Raw genomic sequence first — 20,499 nt, forward strand, 5'->3', positions numbered from 1 at the left:
AGTCGACCCAGAATGGATAGCCTATTAGCCTGGCTGCAAGCTAAGTACCCAGGGGTTCCACTACAAGGAAGAGGCTTGAACAGGCGCAGCAACACATGCCAGTTTCAATCTCACAACAACAAATACGGCCGATCGAATGTAGGCATTGCTCTTTTGAAACCCCCGAGAAAAATCTGCAGGACACGATGTGCCATCTCTCTTTCGTGCTTCACCTTTTCCGAACCAATCGGATTGAGTACTGCACAATAGCGGTGCACGCTTGATTCGAATAGGATACCGTATGTTAGTGCGGCAGAACTGTTACAGCCGGCTCGGGCCATATCGCGTCATCTGGTTCGTATTGTAAATGGTGATGGGTACGTCCGCGTCGATCAGTGTTGAGATGGAGCGTTAAGAACCACATGTATGCGAGGCATGCGGCGTATACTACTAGGTTAGGCATAGGTAGCGTAGGTGATCCCAGCATGACCAAGTTGCCTATTGATTAACAAGAATTCGCCCAATATCGAGATATAGACCGAATGACTACTAGCCCCCTAGTTTGACTAACGCCTAGATACATTACATGGAATTCTAAAAAACAACTGTAAAGTATAACGAGGCCCACGTTTTTTACCCATAGTCAAACGCCTCTATTAAACTCCTCCGCCGCTACTTATGCGTGACACCAGAATGATTGCAAGGTAGAGCCTTCCTCGGGTTGGTCTGTGGCGTCTTCAGCAATATGTCCGCTCACGCAGGGGTTTAAATGTCCGCCAAGATCGATTGCGTAAACTGCAATATTTGACGTGGGTTCTGCCCAAACTGTTGGTATACTGTTGGGATCTTGCCTGCTGATTTGGAATAAGACGCAGGGCGTGTTCACGACGCAATCAGAGTGTGCCCTGGTGTCTTGTGTTGCACACCATCCAGACAAAAAACACCACTACTTTTGCAGGTTTAGCGGCGCCGCATGCGACAGTCATTCGAATACAAAGGCAACAACCACAGTGATCTACTGACATGAACGTGAGTTAAGAATAATATGGTTTGTTGTAAGAGTGTACAGTTTCTGCGCCCTGCTAAGTGACTTAGCGTTAAATATATTGCAGTGATCAAGGAACTAGGTGTTGCGCGCAGTGCATACCCCTGCTCTAATGATGTGACAGCTCTAGCAGCTGATTTATCGACCGTAATATAGGGATTTAGCTGTAGGTGCTATGAAGGAGATGTACTAGGGCAGTCTCCAAGTGTTTGGGGCTTAGGTTGTTGACTTGCTGCCGCGTAGTTGTGCAAAGCCAATGTGGTTAGTGATTGACGTCCCAGCTTGCTGTCACCTTCCTCAATTAGCGCCGGAGAACAAGTACTAGACCCTACATCTCTCTACGAGTGATATCAAGAAGAAGGCCCACCTGCAAGCGCGGCCACCAGGGTCACTCAACCAGCTACCACTGACCCCCATGCTCATGCTGCCGGACACTTGTCAGCCATAGGTGTACGTAGTATGTCATGTATATCGATAATGAAGCGGCCCATCACGCAAGTGAGATAGGTACAAAATTTGTCGGAGGATTGATTTTTTTACAGCGAAGAGTCAGGTCACGATAGACTTTGTTGCACGTGCTAGGAGGGGCAGTGTCGATTTACATGGCTTTCGATTCATTCTTTAATCCAATCTTCTATCTCAACTGACCACCCTCTTGAATTTCCATCAGTTCTCTTGTCCTGGTTTGCTACACAATACCCCAGTATGGACATCTTCAAGCTGTCTTCCAACGGCAGTCTATTTGACAATGGCACTCGATTCAGTGAGCACTTGTCGAAGTATAACGGTAGTCTCGCTTTCCTCTCCACTGGAGAACAGACGGTCACTAGCCAGCTTGTTCGCTACTCTATTCTCTTTTGGGTCGCCTACTCTGGTCTACGCTGCATCTACAATGTTTTTTTCCACCCTCTTCGCAAAATCCCTGGCCCATTGATGGCTGCCATGACGCCCTTCCCTGATTTCTGGTACGATGCTGTGAAGAGGGGAAATTATATTTGGGAGATTCAAAAGATGCACAAGAAATACGGTATGTGAACATGCAACTCTGTTTTACGGACCTAGTGATACTAACGGAATTGATCAGGCCCAATCGTACGCATCAACCCAAACGAAGTCCACATCGACGACCCTTCATATTATCAGAATGTTTATGTTGGCGGAACCCACAAGGTCAACAAAGATTCCTCCACCGTTGCAGGATTTGGTGTACCCGAGTCTGTAGCCGCAACCGTAGCCCACAGCTTGCACCGCTCTCGACGTGGCTATATGAACCCGTACTTTTCGAAACGGTCTATTGTAGGGATGGAACCTCTTCTCCACGAGCGAATCACAACCCTGCTAGGTCGATTGAACGGCGCTCATCGCGCGGGAACGAAGATATCCCTTGATAAAGCATTCTCCGCCATGACAGCCGACATCATCACGCAGCGCTTTTTTGGCTATCATTACGACTATCTCAGCGTGCCCGATCTAGTCTTTCCCATCAGAGAGGCTTTCCAGGGTGTATCGGAGATCTTCCACTGGACTCGATTCGTGCCATGGGCCATCAAATACCTGAAGATGTTGCCTATTCCTGTCATCCGTATGATCCTTCCATCGCTCGGTACTTTGCTGGTATTGCAACAAGAAATTGAGACCAAGATCGACGAGCTTCGCGGGAGTAAGCAAGGCGAGAACCAAAAGTCTGTCATCATGCAAGCTCTTAGTGATGAGTCGATTCCGAAGTCGGAGCGGTCCATGCAGCGCCTATTAGATGAAGGCCAGGTGATCATCTTCGCTGGAACCGAAACATCATCGCGCGCCCTCTCTGTCGGCATGTTCTATCTTTTGTCTGATAAGTCGATGGTTGACAAATTGCGCGCTGAGCTAACACAGGTCGCTCATATTCCTGAGACTGAGTTGACGGCTGCGAATCTCGAGCCCCTGCCTTATCTTGTAAGTTCAACTCCCAGTGCAGCTCTCCAAATGTCATTGAATCTACTGACATATGACGCAGACTGGCGTAGTAAAAGAATCAATTCGACTTTCATACGGACCGCTCACCCGCCTTCCCCGTGTTTTCGTCGAAGAAACGCTACAGTACGGCAAATACTCGATCCCGCCAGGTGTAAGCAGGCATCCTCAGGTCTCGCTCGTCATATATATACTGATTTTTTCAAGACACCCATAAGCCAGTCCACATATTTCGTGCACAACAACCCAGAAATCTTCACAGATCCCCTCAAATTCAAGCCAGAGCGATGGGTTGAGGCCGCAGAGAAAGGTTTCCCTCTCAATAACTACCTCACCAGCTTCACTAAAGGCTCCCGGCAATGTCTGGGCATTGGGTATGTTGTGCTGCGCCAACAACCAGTTTCTCTGTGGTTGACTAATGTATTATGTGTAGATTGGCACACGCGGAGATGTATCTCACGATTGCTCGTGTGATCATGAACGTTGACATGGAGCTTACCAACACAACTGCGGACGATGTTTCTATCGACAGTGTGCTCATTATTGGGCAGCCTAAGCATGATCCGACGAGGGGTCCAGGTCAAGGCGAGGTTGAAGTAATGGTCACTCGGAAGCTGTAGGGTTGAGACTGTTGGGAAGACGTGGGCCTTATACTATCCCTATGTTGAAGCATATTGAAAGGTGCGAAGAATATGGCCATGTTACTAAAGGCCATGTATCTTAGATTGAGACAATACGACATCATGTTTCCCTGCCATTGCCTTTTGTTCATACCTAACAACGCATCACAATTAGTCAGCACTTGGTAAGTCTGCTTCTACCGGGTGCAGCAGGGATGTCTGTGATTAGTAAATCTGCAATCGACCGCTTGGTTAAGCTTTTGTATACCCGGATTTCTTCATGTGCTCTTCATCAGCGAGGCAGAATCGAGGCAGGTGTTATCACAAGGCGTGTAACCTCGTGATACCTTGCAGCATTGTATGATAAGCATCTCTCTAGAAATTGGTGTAATTGATTGATTCATTGGTCGATCAATAAAGTGGTCGACTTTCCTCCAATGCAAACTGACGTACCAGCGCATGTTTCGCGATATGAGAACATGGTGGGGGCATAAAGCTCGCACCTGCCGTTCCTTCACTAAACACATTTTGCGGTGACAGTGTACTATCAAGCTTGACTGCCTTTCCGCGGATTTGTGCGTAGAAGTCTCCGTCATTTCGGATGAAATGCCATCAATCGGCCGACGATCTGGGTCTGTACGGTAAATCCCGAACGACATAGATTAGTGGAGTCGGTGATCATGAAACTTGCCGTTGCTATACAATGCTGATGCGTACTTTATTTGTCATGATGTGCATCAAACCCCCCGATAGTCAAAGAGATATTTTGTAGTGTATCTAAAGCTTTTACAATACAGCTAATCGTTAGTAGTCAAAAATTGGAGAGCTAGATACCCCTGATTTCATCCGCAGGAATGCTAAGTAAAAATGGGAACAACGTAGCGAGAGTTTTCAGTCTAGCAAAAGACCTCTAGCAAATGATACTACATCTCTATACGACCAACCTTGACGTATCTCCGTCCCTGATATGTCCCGATGCTACTCTAGTGTCAGTTATAATCCTGTAGGTGGGTCTAGCATGTCTAGCACCGGCACCCCCCGGTTGTGGGCAGTCATCCTGGTGCTCTCTCTATATGTAAGGAGTTTAGTGAGGTTACAGCTGAGAGGAGTCTTCCATGGAACAAGGGTGTCATGCATATTCGGTGTGGCTTTAGATCTCGCCGGCGATAAGAGTTCTTTGGCCTTTACTTCTCTTTTGGGGCCGAGGAACGCGACTTCCTATCAAATAAAGCCTTGCCCTCAAACAATTCGTTCCATTCCTTACCCAGTACAACGCTGGTCACTTGGATTGTTTACTACATAAGAGTTTGTTGACGGCATATATTTTCACCCTTCTCATACAGGCCGTGCTATCAAAATAAAATCAGGCATCATGACAGCGGAAGCACCAACTTGGAGCCTCGCAGAAAACGTCAGTCTAGGCACTGACGATTTCCCGACTGACTTCTACCTTGATGCTGTGGTACGATTCCTCAAGGTCATGAAGTATGATGACAATAATTATACACACGAAGAGAGGGTTCACAACCTACACTACGCCTACGCAAAAGCAGCACGACACTTTGCCCAGCCAAAGCAACAGCAACTCATCAAAGCTCATCCCAAACGACTACAAGCTTCCCTTCAGACGATTGTTGCCATGGTGGTCTATGCCTGGGTGCGCGTGGATTGCGAGGTCATGGCCGACTTGTCGATTCATTACACCTATATGCTTCTCCTTGATGACAGCGATGATCACCCCGAGAAGACCATGGATACGTTCTACGATGATCTCTTGGCGGGACGGCCACAACAGCACTCTTGGTGGCAGATGGTGAATGAACAGTTTCCGACTCTACTGCAACATTACGGGCCTTACTGCAAGCTAAATCTCGTTCGTAGCACTACAGACTGTAAGTTATAGATCCTGTCCCCGTCAAATCTCTATACGTTTAGCTGATATCAGCCAGTCTTCCAGGGATGTTGGATCGAACAGCACAACTTTCAAGGCTACCCAGGCTCCTACGACTTCCCAGGCTTTCTCCGGCGCATGAATGGTCTCGGACACTGCGTGGGTGCTTCTATCTTCCCGAAAAAGCAGTTCACCGAAACAACTCATTTCAAAGAAATCACAAGCGCAATCGCGCAGATGGAGAACTGGATGGTGTTCGTCAATGACCTGCTTTCGTTTTTCAAAGAGTGGGATGAGCCGCGTGATCAGGCTTCGCTTGTCAACAATTATGCAATCTGTGACCGGACTAGCCTTCTTGAAGCACTCGAGAAGCTAACGCGGGACTGCATCCGTGATTCAGAGCAGATTGTTGAGGTATTTGCGGATAAACATGAGGACATCAAAGAGACATTGACGCTCTTCTGCCAAGGTGAGTTCTGCAGACACATGTTTTCTATAGACAATCCATACCCGCAACGACTGACTTGCTGTTAGGATATATCACATGGCACCTAAGCGACCCACGTTACCGGCTTGACGAACTCACCGCAAAGGTTTCTGGTTCCGCAAGCACTACGGCTGATGAGTTCCGCCGGTATCAAGAATCTGCTCGTCGTGTCGGTGCTGTGAATCCCGAGGAATGGGCCTTTCCATCTGTAGTAGAGCTAGTCGAGCAAAGGAAGACTAGGAGAGATTCGATAGGCAAAGTATCTACAGCTTCTTCACCAGAACTGAAGGCGCAGTAGTGGGTAAAAAGGAGGGTAATACTTTACACATATCGATATTCTTAACACGTAGAAAAAAACAGGAAACACTTTTAGCTACCTAGGTGGTTAGTTAAGACATATAAAAAATGTAGATTTCTTATGTCTACCTAGTGCCTAAGTATCTGAATTCTATGCGCGAGTATTACAAGCTCTTAATAGATTTTAACTTAACAGGCAGGGTGACTACTCCTAAGTTAGACAGTTCTGAATTGTTAGCGTTAGGTGCTATGTCTTGTTGTAGTAGTTATTGTGTGTAGCTTGAAAATTTTATTCGTCTCTGCCTTTAAAAGCTTAGGATACCGTGTCCGTGCGCGCAATGCGCGGATTCGCGCAATGCGCCGAACCACCAAAATAGCTCTATACTCACACATCTACAACAACACAACACAATAGGATTACAAGAAGCCCTATTAGAGTGTGATACTTTTGCATCTAAAGATGAGATCCTATAGACTAAAATAGCATAAAAGCATGGTGTTATGCAGTTAATGTTAACGCGCACGTAGAGGGGTAAAACGCGTTTACAGAAGGAGCAGGCAATTACACAATAGAAGCTTACCCCCTAATAAGAGGAGGAGCTTATAACTTATATAGGAGAGCTTACTGCTTGTTCTATACCTCCTATAAGGGAGATGATACAAAATTTCACGTCTTCTATAGCTAAGGAACGTGTAAGTGAGAGCTAGGTTACTTAGTTTATTAACAACTACTCTATCTATCTTATCTCTAAATACTTAATAGGTATAGATGCTAACTATTATAATGCTAATTTATATTAAAAGTATAAGCTCTACTTTAACCTACTATAATATAAGATTACTAAATATAAGGTTAATAGCTGCTATATATATAATATAGATAAGAAGGGCTTTATAATAGGGGTTACTACTAGGATAAAACACGTCTTTAGTAGATAGATATAGGAGAAGGGGGAGGTTAAGGTATTACTCTAAGATAGTAATAGGGCATAGGTAACGCTGCTAGCTTATATATGCAGTAATAGGACAGCACTGCTGCTAAGTCTCCTCTATAACTCTGCTAACAGTACTCTGCAATTAAGCTAGGTAGAGGAGATAGAGCTAGGGGTACACTTAGTATTCCTTTCCTTATTACCTACTAGCTAGACTAACAACAATATAGGAGTTGCCTAGCTTTAATAAGTATTTAATTACTTTACTAAGACTAAGGCGTAGAGGAAGTAGCGCCTCCTTATCCTTAATAGCTATAGATCCTATATAATAATAGAGTTTATTAACTACTATAATTAGAATAAGATACTCCTAGCTATACTTCCCCCTTACTTAACCTATACGCTATAGCTGTTAGACATAGTAATGTTTAAGCCTCTCTTAACTGCATACTTAAAGGAGCTTATAATATACCTTTATAATAGCTAGAGACTATTAGTAATTAAGAAGAGTAACTTCTTCTACCTATTCTAGAAGGCCTAGATAAGTATATTTACTTAGGGGCTAATACTTAAGTCTTTTAAGGTAATAGGTATAGTACCCCTCTAACCTAACATTATACTCTAACGCTTTGCTAAGGACTCCCTAGAAGCTTCTAATGCTAGTAGAAGCTCTTCTTTAACTTATTCTAGCAAAGATTAGCTTAAAATTAAGACCCTACTGTAGAAGGTAGCTAAGAATAAGAGTAGTAAGGAGCTAAGGAAGATTAGCTAATCTCTCTACTATATCTTAGTCTAAAACTAGCTACTCTACTATAAGATAGCAGGCCTAAAAGAGGTTCTTAAGACTTAGAAGAAGCATAAGAAGAAGAGCAAACCTCTTAACTTCTAGGAACCTAAGGTTTATTATAGTAGAGCAGTATTTTACTCTCCTTATAGGGTTAAGAAAGCACGTTAGTATAAGCAGGTAAAACAACAAGAAGCTAAGGCAGAAGAGGTTAGAAAAGCAGAGATAGCTAAACTTAGACATGCTAATAAGCTATATAAAGAAAAGCTTTAACAGGAGAAGCATAAGCAGCAGGTAAGAGAGAAGGAAGAGAGAGACTAGGTTAAAGCTAAGAAGGCAGAAGAAGTAGCTAAACGTAAGGCTAAAAAACAACGTTAGAAGGAAGCTTATAACGCTGCAAAAGCTATATAATTATCTTAAAGAGGCAATAAGATAACTTTAAAAGCTTCTATAGTAAGAAGTAAGCCTGCGCGTTATATAGTAGGTGCTCGTAGTTACCCTATACCTGCAACGCCTCCTCTACCTACCTGCACCCACACTACCCGCAGCAGCTAAACAGCAACTCTATATAAGTAAAATATATAAGAGAATATTATTGCATAGGTCTATAGAGTACTCTAATAAAATATCTTGTGATAATAACTACTAAGTGTGGCTCTATAGCCTCATTTTTAAGTGAGCTATTTTGGTGGTTCAGCGCATTGCGCGAATCCGCGCATTGCGCGCACGGACACGGTATCCTTGGATCGCCGGGGTCGGGCCGTCATGCACGCTGGCTCGGACCGCAAAGACAAGATCGTGGTGTCTGACATACATAAGTGGACCCCAGCACGTTGAGCTGAAACAGAGACTGCATTGCCAAATGCTCTGTGCAGAGCTATGATTTTGGATATTAGTAGACCTTACTTGTTAGTTACTGAGAACTACCTACAGCCCTAAGTCGTCTGCCTCGAATTCTAGCAACTCCAGTCACACGAAGTCCCTGCTAGGCTACATCAACACCCTCCACTATACATTACGTAATTAACCAAGCGGTTGCGTAATTCCAGGTATCTACCTAACACTCTATAAGCCAACTACTTCACTCTATCCGGTGTGCTTAGTGCAGGGCGAGTCGACGTTACATGCAGGGTCTCAGCCTGTGGCGCGTACAGGAGGGGTGCACATCGGACTTATACAACGTCCCGGTGTGGCATGCGTTTAGCAAATCAGGTGCTCTAGGAGAGTTTGTAGCTGCTCTAGAACAGCTGAACTCTTCATGTAAGATACCCTCAACATGTTAGCCGGAGAGATGACCTTCATACAGGTATTGTAGCATTTTATTGTGTTGGCTAATTACACTACGGTGTAAAGTACTGGAAAAATCTGCCGAAAAGTAGCGTTCATTGTACTGCATCTCGGTGTTTTTTCTATCAAAGAAACAGGCATTGGCTCTAGAGGACGTGCAACCTGCTGTGAGCCAATGGTCGGACAAGTCACGACCTGTACACGCAGTTGTCTTTTCAAGATTCGCACTCGGCAGACTTATCCCACCCAGCATGTTTCCCGCTGCAAGGTGATTGGCAGCCTCCGGGTTCACCAGCACTGGATTTAACTTCTATCCCTTGCATACATTCAACGTCCGCGATACCAGGTGATCGCCGATCAACATGTTCATGACGTTCAGATGCGGTAGCCAGGAGGACGCAAACGAGATGCAGAATGTTCGCGTAACGGATCGCACGGGCCGGCCTAATAACACATCCCGTGTAGCGTGCGTTTCCTGCCGCAAGAAAAAGGCAAGATTCCCATTTCTGACATTCACTACCTTGGTAGGACAAATTGTGTCTTGAACACTAACACTGTAGCTACAGCTGCGATGCAGCCGCGACAAAGTCGGATGTCGTCGGTGCCAACAGCGTGGCACGCGATGTGTATACGATGCCCACACGAGTCGAGGCGGTAGCAGTAGCAAACGGCAAGGAAGGGCGTCGACGGACGTTGCGCAGTCAGAGACACCAGGAGGAGATAATGGTAGCAATTATCAACTGGGGTCAATTGCTCAAGGGACGAGTCACGCTTGGAATCATGATGATATTTCCTGCATCCAAGTTGCAATTCCCAGCGCAGATCCGAGACAGCAAACTGAACATCGAGCGATGCTATCCGGCTCGGATTTCCGGTCACGCAGCTGCATCGACAGCACCACCACCACCGTGGCGAAGGGAAGCAGCAGCAACCGCAACAGAGGGATTATACGCCAGAATAGGTCTCCAAGCCAGCAGGAAGGCTTTCAGCAGGCTTTTACTCAAGCAGATGCTGTAGAACGAAGCACTCAAACTGTTACAACGTGTTCCAAAGACTCTGATACTGGATTGTTCATTGACTTCACGGAACAATATTTGAACGATCCACACGGCAATTTGGCTGAAATAATTGATTCTTTCGACCCGGATGGGGTCCTATCGCACAACGACATGCCAGGTAAGCTCCAGCTCACTTAACTCGTCTCGCAAGAGGCGAGCTCGCTGCATCACATGCTCATTTAGTCCTTCAGTAGTTCAAACTTTGTCCAATTCGACGTTGACCCAACTCGACAGTTTCAACAGCAACAACAGAGGCTCAGACGGTTCTAGCCGTGCATTCAGCCACGACTCAAGCAAAAACCAATCGCTAGCTCCTCTGGTCCAACCAATGTGGTCGTCTTCTTCCAATTATTGCAGTGTCTCTAATTCCAAGTCAAACACATCGTTTTCAAGCTCGTCACGTAACGACATGGACATCGATACAGACTCACACGAGGATTTAAACAACAGCTACGACAATGGAGACTGTGAGTGCATGGAGACGGCTCTACAGATCCTTGAGGATGTCGTTATACCCTCCGTAGGTGCCGACTGGGCTATGGTAGAGAACACGATCTTTGTTCTCAGAAACAATATCTCTCGGTGTCTCATACTGTCTCAATGTCACGGATGCGAACAAGAGTCGGGCATCTGTATGCTAACACTGGTGATATATGAGAAGCTCCTGACTGGATTCGAGAACGTCGCGCAATGGTGGAGCAAACAGGGCCATCTCCAGCGAGCTCGGAGCGATAGACGTAGTTACAGAGAAAGAGAAGCTCATCAGCTGCCCCAGCAGCAGCATCAAGGACAAAAACAGCCGAAACAACAGGACAAATTCTCTAGATTGAGGTATCTCCATCAAAAGTCCCGGATTACGATGGGCAGGTATCAGATCGATACTGCTGAAGAGCACCGGGCTGTGTTAGCGACTATCATTGCCTGCCAACTGCAACGACTTGCTGAACTATTATTCTTCATGATACAACATAGCAAGAAGGTAAACTGGCTGGCGCATATGCAATATGGAGAAGGGTTGCAGATGAGAATAGAATCATTAGACAAGGCATGGAAATTAAGATAACAAGTCGAGAAGACTACAAGACTCTGATGAGTGTATTAAAAGGTCATAGAGCTACTGAAGAGAGCTCTAAGTCACTCTAGAGTATTATGAGGTAGACTTTAGCGTTTAATAGCCACTCTAAAAGTAAGTAAACCGTCTTTGGCTATGACAGAGAGGTAGGCATAAACTGCGACCCCTAATTCCATCAATCAAAAACATAGCGTATCAATTTTGCGCCAGGATATTGCTCTCAGCACTGCAAACCACGGGTCAGTTCTATCGGTACCAATTGAACGGATCGGTCCGCACAGCTAAACTCTATAGAACACTTTGAGTCATGAACCCCGTCACGACAAGTTAGACGTCAAGCAGCAACTGCAAAATTATCGTAACGCTACCACACTTGCCGCCGCGTTGATCAAAGGACTTCAACTTTCATAGTCAACATGGTTCATCTGGATGAGCTCGACGCAATTGCTATACAGGCGCTCTCTGAGTTAGGCGTTACACTGGACTCACCACTACCACTTGTTACACCAACCATCCCAGTCGCATCTCAAAATCGCCCTCTCCGCCGACGAAAGATACAGACAATCTACCTCCTCCGCCTCGAATACCCCCTCCCCACAGCCCGCGCTGTAGCAAACGCGCTTACACTCCCCTGCGTTCCCCAAACAAGCATTGCAAGCGCCGAAGTCGACACCGCCCATTTCATCCACCTCACACAGTCCGACGTCACCGCGCTCGAATCCTGGACCGCCATCCACCACCTCCGCAAACGGTGGACGAAGTTGCGCCTCAACAAGGCGCACAAGGACCCTGTTCCTCCCGCTCCTCGGCCGCGATCCCACGCTCCCGCATCACCGGCCTGTGGGCGCACCTCCACCTGCCGACAAAAGTAGTGGCCTGCCCTGCGCGCCTCTCGGGCTTATTCGAAGTCCCCGTTTCCTCGCTCTCCCTGTTGGAGCTTGCTACGCTAGTCGATGGGCGCATTCGCATCTGGGCTGGTAAATACAATGCGCTTGCCGATTGCCCGGGTGAGCGTATTGAAGGGTGTGCGTATGTTGTCACGTCGCATGAGGAGGAAGAGGCGTTGATATTGTACGAGGGTGATGGCTACGAGGTTGTTGCTGCGCGGTTTGTTGCTGGTGGAACCGAGGTGCTGGGCCGTACGTTTCGGTTCGCAGGTTGTGAGGGTGAGTTGGGTGGATAGGTGGAACGCTACAGACGACCATCTGCAGTGTTGTGTGGATTAGCGGCTGGCTGAGGTTTTCAGAGCGCTTCGTGACCTCGCACTTCAGACCATTTCGCGAGAGCAACTGCGAAACTATCCTAAGCAGCAACAAATTGAATTCCCGTCTTGCTTTGTGGGATGCATTGTGGTCGGGAACGTGGGCGCTAGGATCTAGGGTGTCTATGTCGTTGGGCTTGCAAATGACTTCGAATCCAGCTCTGAAGGAAAACGGCAGATATTGAGAGATGGGCGAAAGAGGAGAAGTATGCGGGGACAGGATGTGAGGATGATGCGCGAAGGGGCGAGACGGGACGGTGAGGCTACGTAGGAAAGAGGGACGGCTGTACAGTGGTGCGAATTGGCTTGGGAAGAGAGGACATTGCGCGAATGGGTGATCAACGTGCGACTGGACAGGATATGGCTTGTGATGGCTCGTTAAAGAGAAGTACATGTAGTCTAGATGATGGTGTTTGGCACATTGGTGATGTCCTGGTAGGTGTGTTTTTAACTTCCGCATCGCTCCTACTTCAACAGCACGTCTACCAACCTTAGATAGATACATTGACAACACTATACACAACAAACGACCTCAAGCCTTGATTTTCGATGTGGAACATGTTAGTGAGGGTCTTGGCATAGCATCTGATGAAGTCTTGGTATAGCATCTGATGAATAGACACAGAACGATCAAATTGGACGGCGCTAAAAGCAAAGCAGCTGAGATCTGGGAAGCTTTTTATCTCTCCAGACGGTGACCTATACTTAAGGGAAGTGTCCGAGCAACACTAGCTTATTGAAGATTACGATGAAGATCAACGGAATGTGATGAGCATGTCGTGTTGGTCCCTCAGATCGACTGGCGATGTTGAGTGGCGAATAACGTGACCTTCATAGTGTACCAAGCAACGTGGCTTGCACTAGTGGGCCTCGACCTCCGACCAATGCATGCATCGCGCATATCATGTCCGCCAAACTTGTAGCTTCATAAGATCTACCTACGCACAGGCCTGAGCTGAGATTCATGCAGAACCTTATCACCGATCTTGTCTGCTGAAAGCAACGAAAACCAAGTACGTTTAGCGAGTGCTAACGTCAACCGAACCGCGTCTGTACACGATAAGCAAGAAGAACCAAACAAATCAAACACCAGATCAGAGGAAAGAGCTATTTTGATCCTAGTCAGTCTGCTTCTCTAATTGACGTGGCTGGCGACAGCGTCGAAAGGGGCCAGTTCGAGGGCTGGGTCGTCTAGCATGGACAATCTTGGAACGCTTGATGCCGCATTCGACTGTTCATCTCAGTCTGGGTCTATACACGGACCATCGCATCGATCAATCTCGACTTGCGGGGTGGCGATCCTCGAGCTGAAGCAGCGTTTAGCTGTTATGCATAAAAAGCGATGCCATCCCCATTCCGGTTTTCAGGCCATTCGCCGGATTCCCAGGCCTCCGTGAAGATCGGCTTGTCTGCCTACATATCAGTTAAACGTATTTCTCGGCAACCTACTCTCCGCCAACCGGAGTCTTGACTTCGCATTGAGACTTGACCAACCTTTTGTCTCAAAGCGCGGAATTTCTTTCCGGAGGCCAAAATGATTGACGGGAGCACTATCGCAGCCATTCTCACCGGCATCCTCGCTCTCATTGGCGCACTCGCGTCTGCATGGATGTCTGGATGGAACGAACAACGCATGCAGTCTCGTGCAAACGAAAAAACACTTGCCCGATACTCAGTACCTCTTCTGATCGCAGCTTGGGATCTTGCTAATTGGTTTTACGACATCACTGAGTATGAGAACTATAAGCCATCACGATGCGCTGCATACGGCGATGGCTGGAGTCCCAAATTCACCTCATACCTACTTGGCCAATACTTTGCTGGCGTTCACATAATCCGCGAGATGACGCATTTCTTTGCACACATAAAGGGTCCAGAGGCCGAAAAGCTGAAGAAACTGCTTTGGAAGATTCAAGACGAGTTCGTATCTATGAACTACGAAGGACGAGAGAGCCTAGAGATGCGCTGGTTTGAGGGTGACATACTGGCTGTGCAAGAGCATATGACGGAAGAGGTTGATCATGATGGCGATGGGACTGCACAGGAATTACGGACAATTGGTTGGGTTGAGTTCCAGAAGGCCTACGCACCAGCTTCTGAGCCTGAAAATGAGAACTCGCCCGAACTGTACAAGCTTTTTGATTGGTACGAAGTCGAGTTCCAACGCGTCATTTACCGCCGCTTCAAATGGCTATATAGGCATGTACACACAGCGGATAATCCTCAGGATTATGGGAAAACGAAGGAGAAGCTCGAAAAAGCAAGGATTAAGAAGAAGCAGGAGATAGAGGAAGTAATGATCAACAACGATCGTGAACGTGCTGAATCTCGAGATTATGGGACTCCAAAGGATAAGTTCGAAGAAGAAGAAGAAAAACAGAGGAGGAAGTTGGAGAAAGAGAAAAAGGAAGAGCTGGCCACGATCAAAAAGACGATCGAAAAGCTGGACGCCGAGGAAAAGGAGATCAACGAGGAGCGAGAAAAGTACCCAAACGTTAGCGTCATAGTCCCCGATCACCGAGTCCGACGTCTCCAACACCTGCTGAGCGATCTTGTGGAATTGCTAGACACAGTTTCTACTATGAAACTCAATCGTCCGGTGCGGAGGTGCGAGATGAGTTACGACAGGGTATCCGTGATAAAATATGGAGAATTCGCATTCGATCACCAGAAAAACCCGTCGGGCCTGGATACCGGAGACCGTGTCCCTTGCGACTGTAGTTCTTTATACTGCAATCCAACCCAGACAGACAACAAAGAGCGGCAACTTCCAACCAAAGAAAAGCCGAGTCGCCTGACGTGGCGGAAGTTTTTGAAGCCCTCCAGCCAGAAAATAGCCAGGCAAGATACTGCTTCTACGCAGAGGAAGACTATCGTTGAACAGAGCAAAGTTTGAATCAGTTTTGCATTGGGTAATACCAACACATTGATGGCGATCCACCATCCCTCTGCGTTGCGATGGTCTTGGAATAGTCACCTAAGCAACGAACCAGAATAGACCACAGCAAGCCCTGTATAGAAACACTCAGGAATGGTGCGAACACACCGTCATTGACAGGAATGTTTGGGACGCTATTCATGGCCTTGAAGACGCACTAGCCTCTTTCCCATTTATGCGGTGGATTGCCAAGACTCTTCCTTTGGTCAAGCAGTGCCTGGAACGCGTAGGCGAGCGTCCACCCACGCGAGCAAAAGATTGTAGCCATGTTTGAGTTGCTTCGTTTTCATGGCACGTTATTACGCGGCATAATCAGAGCGACCGGATTCGACATGGTTTCAAAATAGAGAGCGAGATGTCGAACTAAAGAACAGGCATAAAGTATCATTGCGTAGATCACAAGAAGCTTATGGCAACGGTGTGGTTGCTTAAATTCCGGAAGCTTGGCGAACATGTTGAAGTGTGAGGAAATAATGTATGAAGCAAGCAAGTGGCAAATGTTGCGTGCAATGACAAAAGGGGTAAGTATTCAATATAGACTGAAGACTTCGCAGCACCTAGCTGTTAATGGAAAGTGACTTAAACAGGCAAACAAAACATCTTAACTTTAACTTTAGCACTTCATTGTCTAGCATAGCGTGCTTTACTGTCACTTGCAGAGAGTTGCTGCTAGATAAGGAATATTCGAGCCGCAGTTTTTAGGACCGTAGTCACATCCAGCCTTCCACAACAGTGAACAAGAAACGTGTAGGACCATTCTAGTTATCCGGTATATGAATCTGTCGTGACGTAACTCTAGAGAGGTTCCATCGCGTACTCTGTCCCTGTTCTGACCGAGATCTAGCACTGGGTGATGTTCGCGTTGTAACTTCTTCCTAACGCGTTGACTCGTTGTAAGAGCGAGGTCACTTGTCATTTTTTTTATTACTATTGATTCGAACGCTGGAAGCCTACTCGCAATGACCAGGCCAAATTTCTCACAACTGACTTGAGATCATCCTCTCCCTAACTCCCTCTAGCTGGACATCTCATTCTGTTACTACCAAGGAGTCCTCTCCTAGATAAATTGGAGATTGTTCGTTGTGCGCGATGCTTCCATCTCTCACAAGCGACTTAGACGCTGTTGTTTGAGCCAAACCACTCGACAACACAACAGCCTCATGGTGCATCAATTGATGTGGAGCCTGAATTTCCTCATGGTGTGTATGGCTCTTGCCCATCCCGCTGAGCGGCTGAGCAGCCCTCGAATTCTTGATCGACGCACTGCGATCGGACAAGTCATAGCTTTGGGTATTCCCGTGTACACTGATCAGCTTGCCGTGTCCGAATCCTGTATTCAGACTCTCGGTGAAGCGCTTGAGTGCTGCGATGGTGGCTGCGGCGATCGAATAGGTCATCTGTATTGCTTGCCAGATGACGACCATGGCCGCTGTGAGCGAGACGTCGGCAGTGGAGCTTAGGTCTTTCGTTGCGCCGTTGCGCAGGATGGTGAATACGATTGTGCTAAGTGGGAACGATTAGCAGATAACTGGATTCTTTGCGTAAGTATGTTCAGCTTACGGAATGCGAAGCCAGAACGCCATTATGACGACGAATTTACTCTTCGGACGCATCTGTAACTTCCAGACCAGCTGGAGTGGGAGAACGAGTATCATGAGTTCGGTCGCGATGTCGAGACCTGTGATGACACGCCATCTAAGCCCCTGGCGAGGGCAGGCTGTGTCGTTCGACGATATATCCCAAGCAAAGCCTGTAAAGCCAGTGCATCTAGCGGTCAACAAAATGATGGAAGAGACGCATTGAATTAAGACTGAAACACCAACAGAGTACTGAAGTCGTTGGTGCGCGGCCTTAAGCGTCGTGCGGAGCAGCATTGATATCACAGCCAGTTTCGACACACATAGCGCTGTGATCCATGCTAGATTGCTGGCTAACACCAGCGCGTTCAGTCTGTCAACTTTGTTCTGGTGCGCAACAAAGAGTCTCATGGGGCGAGCCAGCCCAGCGTCTTTCGCGGCATAGCTACAGCCAAAGAATATCGATGCCAGAGCCTGCGAAATGTGGCACGTTAGATGATTCATCTGAATGGAGTTACTACTTCACTTTGAAGCTAGAGCGGTTATCGTACCGTGGCCAACAAGACTATCAAGTCGTCAACACCAAGTCTCCTCCATCGGATATACAGTCGCAGGCTAAGCATACACAAGGTGTAGCACAAACATATGGAGAGAGTGAATTCAAGACTTTTGTTGTAGCCGTGGTGGTGAGGTGCATGAGCGATCTGTTCGGCCATCGAAGTCGAACATTGGTACCAGAAATGAGAAGAGGAAAAGCTCTGCTCTGCCTCTACGAACACGCGATCACAGGACCTCGACAACACCAACAATGGGTCGGGTTTGAACAAAGGCCGCTTCTCACGTTACACAACAGGTCATGCTCTGGCGTGTGCGTGTAGAGTGGCGCGGGGGCGCTGTGATCCATGACGGCCAAGCATGCTGTGCAAGATGATCCTGTTGTGTGCTTGTTCGACATCCCAGCTATCACCACGCTTTTCGCTCGTGTTGTGACACAATCCAGGCGATGGGATGATTTCCGTCTCGTTGAAAGAAAAAGAAACGCCCAGTCACTTCCACAAACGAGCCGTGGCAGGTCCCGCTTACGGCATGCATGGTGGCTGACAAGAGCGCATTGAAATCGCGAAAGTAAAGTTGACTAAAATGCTCTGTTGCCGATATGACCCAGCCAAAGCGCATCTTGCATTGGGTGAGAATTGTCGGAAGCGTATGTGAACGGACGTCGTGTGTGATCGCCCCGCTGGTGGTAGGGCAGCAGGTGAGTGGAGAAGACGGAACGAACGGTGGCGCTGTGGGATGTGCGGGCCCTAGCACGCTGCGGACCGTCTTTGTCGGGTGGCCTGGACCCACGCCACTTGATCGAAATAGGCCTGCCCTTGTGGGGGAATTCATTGTCCGAGCGCCTCGAGATACTGCCGATTATATGTACAGGGATCATAAACACTCAGTCGCTCAAGCAACAACTTGACATATCTCCCCGCTAAACCCTACCACCGGGTCTTCGACAAACATTGGCAAACCCCGAGATTGCTTTCTACAATGGCAACAGTTGTTGAAGGGAAACCTGGAGGCTCTGTCGAAGAGTGCGCAATGGGACATGACGGCGGCGAACAGATGCGTGGCAGCACCCTGGGAGGGACTTCACACGATGCTCGCGATATGTATCGGATGGGAAAGAAGCAGGAACTACGTGTAAGCTCAATGTAGCCCGGCATTCGGTCACAGCTGACTTCGTGGCAGAGAAATTTCCGTCTCATCTCGATCATCGGCTTTGTTGTTGTCCTCCAATCGACATGGGAGAGCGCGCTGCTGTGAGTGTTCTACCACAGTGTTCTCGGACATGATCTGACATGCTTGAGGTCTGCTTACTTCGGCCTGTTCAATGGGGGCACAGCAGGCGTGATCTGGATGACTGTCATCACATGGTTCTTCGTCATGGCCATGATAGCCTCACTCGCTGAGATGGCTTCAATGTAGGTCAGGCTGGGAGTTTCAGTTCACATCGCTGACAATTGCGAAGGGCTCCAACCGCAGGTGGACAATACCATTGGGTCAGCGAGTTTGCACCGACTGCATTCCAAAAGAGCCTCTCGTATATTGTTGGCTGGAGCGCAGGCGTGGGCTGGGTGAGCGGAATCCCCGCCTGTGCTCAGATGCTATCGTCCCTTGTCATTGGGATGGTTCTGCTCGTTCATCCCGACGCTCCAATCGGCGAGCTGTGGCACGTTACTCTGATCATGATGCTGTGGCTGTTTCTCATGGTGGGCTTCAACATCTTCTTGGCACAACACTTGCCACTGGCTGAAGGCATCGTACTGGTCCTGCACGTTTTTGCTTTTTTCGCCTTTCTGATCCTCTTCTGGACTATGGCCGAACGATCACCTGCCGAGGAGGTATTCGCAGCATTTTACGACGGCGGCGGCTGGGGCTCCCTGGGAACATCCGCACTCGTTGGTCTCTCAACCCCGCTGTGGTGTTTCATCGGGCCGGACGCCGGAGCACACATGTCCGAGGAACTCAAAGACGCCTCCGTGGTTCTCCCCAAGGCCATGATGTGGGCTGTGTTTTTCAATGGCGTCTTCGGAATTATCATGATGATCACGTTCGTGTTCTGTGGCGGAGCACTCGATTCAGTTCTGGAGTCCCCTACCGGCGTTCCAGTGCTCCAAGCTGTGTACAATGCCACAGGCTCTGTAGCGGGTACTGTCATCATGGGCGCTATCTTGGTCGTCCTGGTGTTCTTCGCGGCGGTGTCCGTGACGGCAGCATCTTCGCGACAGATTTGGGCTTTTTCCCGTGACAAAGGTCTCCCGTTCTCTTCGTGGATTGAGCACGTTCGGCCTGGGTGGGATATTCCTGTGAATGCGCTGCTGGTCTGTCTAGGATCGTCGCTGGTTCTAGCCTGCACCAATTTCGGCTCGGAGGTCACTCTCAACGCGATCGTTTCCATCTCGAACGCTGCGCTGATCTTTTCCTACATCATCTCCATTGGGTGCGTGCGGCTCAAGCGCTTGCGGGGCGAGCCTCTGCTACCTCGCCGCTGGAGCCTAGGCAGGTGGGGAGGCCTTGTCAACGATCTGGCACTCGTCTTCCTGCTGATTGCCTTTGTCTTTTCATTCTTCCCAATGACACCCAATCCGACCGCTGTCGACATGAACTGGGCAGCCCTGATGTTCGGTGCAATGGCGATTCTTGCGACAGTCAATTACTTCGCGAGCGCACGGCACATTTATATCGCCCCTGTGTCGTTGATCAAGCAGGAGTAGAGCAAACTATGGCCACAATTGAGCTCGGTGGATGTTCGACATGTAGTCAACCATC

At 48.0% G+C, this 20,499-nt stretch overlaps 8 protein-coding genes across 8 annotated transcripts; 7 read left to right on the plus strand and 1 right to left on the minus strand.

Annotated features, from left to right (window-relative positions):
- Window positions 1-1,668: 1,668 nt before the first annotated feature.
- On the plus strand, window positions 1,669-3,733 carry C7974DRAFT_398257 (trichodiene oxygenase). Its single transcript, XM_046142292.1, has 5 exons — window positions 1,669-2,051; window positions 2,109-2,959; window positions 3,021-3,131; window positions 3,185-3,351; window positions 3,411-3,733. The coding sequence occupies exons 1-5, from the start codon at window positions 1,730-1,732 to the stop codon at window positions 3,595-3,597; spliced, it is 1,638 nt and encodes a 545-aa protein (XP_045995801.1). The 5' UTR covers window positions 1,669-1,729; the 3' UTR covers window positions 3,598-3,733.
- Window positions 3,734-4,718: 985 nt separating this feature from the next.
- On the plus strand, window positions 4,719-6,420 carry C7974DRAFT_398258 (trichodiene synthase). The gene is made up of 3 exons (XM_046142293.1): window positions 4,719-5,489; window positions 5,547-5,957; window positions 6,023-6,420. Exons 1-3 carry the CDS (start codon window positions 4,970-4,972, stop codon window positions 6,271-6,273), a joined length of 1,182 nt encoding a protein of 393 aa, XP_045995802.1. The 5' UTR covers window positions 4,719-4,969; the 3' UTR covers window positions 6,274-6,420.
- Window positions 6,421-9,637: 3,217 nt separating this feature from the next.
- C7974DRAFT_435389 (uncharacterized protein) lies at window positions 9,638-9,933 on the plus strand (the record flags this gene model as incomplete). The annotated part of the gene is made up of 2 exons (XM_046145056.1): window positions 9,638-9,799; window positions 9,853-9,933. The coding sequence occupies 2 exons, from the start codon at window positions 9,638-9,640 to the stop codon at window positions 9,931-9,933; spliced, it is 243 nt and encodes an 80-aa protein (XP_045995803.1).
- A 488-nt stretch (window positions 9,934-10,421) lies between these two features.
- Window positions 10,422-11,396, plus strand: C7974DRAFT_435390 (uncharacterized protein; the record flags this gene model as incomplete). The annotated part of the gene is made up of 2 exons (XM_046145057.1): window positions 10,422-10,451; window positions 10,707-11,396. 2 exons carry the CDS (start codon window positions 10,422-10,424, stop codon window positions 11,394-11,396), a joined length of 720 nt encoding a protein of 239 aa, XP_045995804.1.
- Window positions 11,397-11,821: 425 nt separating this feature from the next.
- Window positions 11,822-12,588, plus strand: C7974DRAFT_415072 (uncharacterized protein; the record flags this gene model as incomplete). Its single annotated transcript, XM_046143861.1, has 2 exons — window positions 11,822-12,245; window positions 12,278-12,588. The coding sequence occupies 2 exons, from the start codon at window positions 11,822-11,824 to the stop codon at window positions 12,586-12,588; spliced, it is 735 nt and encodes a 244-aa protein (XP_045995805.1).
- A 1,612-nt stretch (window positions 12,589-14,200) lies between these two features.
- Window positions 14,201-15,562, plus strand: C7974DRAFT_377981 (uncharacterized protein; the record flags this gene model as incomplete). Its single annotated transcript, XM_046140386.1, has 1 exon — window positions 14,201-15,562. One exon carries the CDS (start codon window positions 14,201-14,203, stop codon window positions 15,560-15,562), a length of 1,362 nt encoding a protein of 453 aa, XP_045995806.1.
- Window positions 15,563-16,557: 995 nt separating this feature from the next.
- On the minus strand, window positions 16,558-18,020 carry C7974DRAFT_222097 (uncharacterized protein). The gene is made up of 3 exons (XM_046137184.1): window positions 17,733-18,020; window positions 17,165-17,685; window positions 16,558-17,107 (listed from the first exon to the last, which is right to left on the minus strand). Exons 1-3 carry the CDS (start codon window positions 17,895-17,897, stop codon window positions 16,633-16,635), a joined length of 1,161 nt encoding a protein of 386 aa, XP_045995807.1. The 5' UTR covers window positions 17,898-18,020; the 3' UTR covers window positions 16,558-16,632.
- Window positions 18,021-18,528: 508 nt separating this feature from the next.
- C7974DRAFT_362951 (amino acid permease-like protein) lies at window positions 18,529-20,468 on the plus strand. The gene is made up of 4 exons (XM_046139746.1): window positions 18,529-18,870; window positions 18,919-18,989; window positions 19,038-19,151; window positions 19,199-20,468. The coding sequence occupies exons 1-4, from the start codon at window positions 18,718-18,720 to the stop codon at window positions 20,442-20,444; spliced, it is 1,584 nt and encodes a 527-aa protein (XP_045995808.1). The 5' UTR covers window positions 18,529-18,717; the 3' UTR covers window positions 20,445-20,468.
- Window positions 20,469-20,499: the final 31 nt, after the last annotated feature.

This window comes from Boeremia exigua, assembly GCF_020726555.1.
Source record: "Boeremia exigua strain MPI-SDFR-AT-0100 chromosome Unknown C7974scaffold_8, whole genome shotgun sequence".
In the NCBI taxonomy this organism is placed as follows: Eukaryota; Fungi; Ascomycota; class Dothideomycetes; order Pleosporales; family Didymellaceae; genus Boeremia; species Boeremia exigua.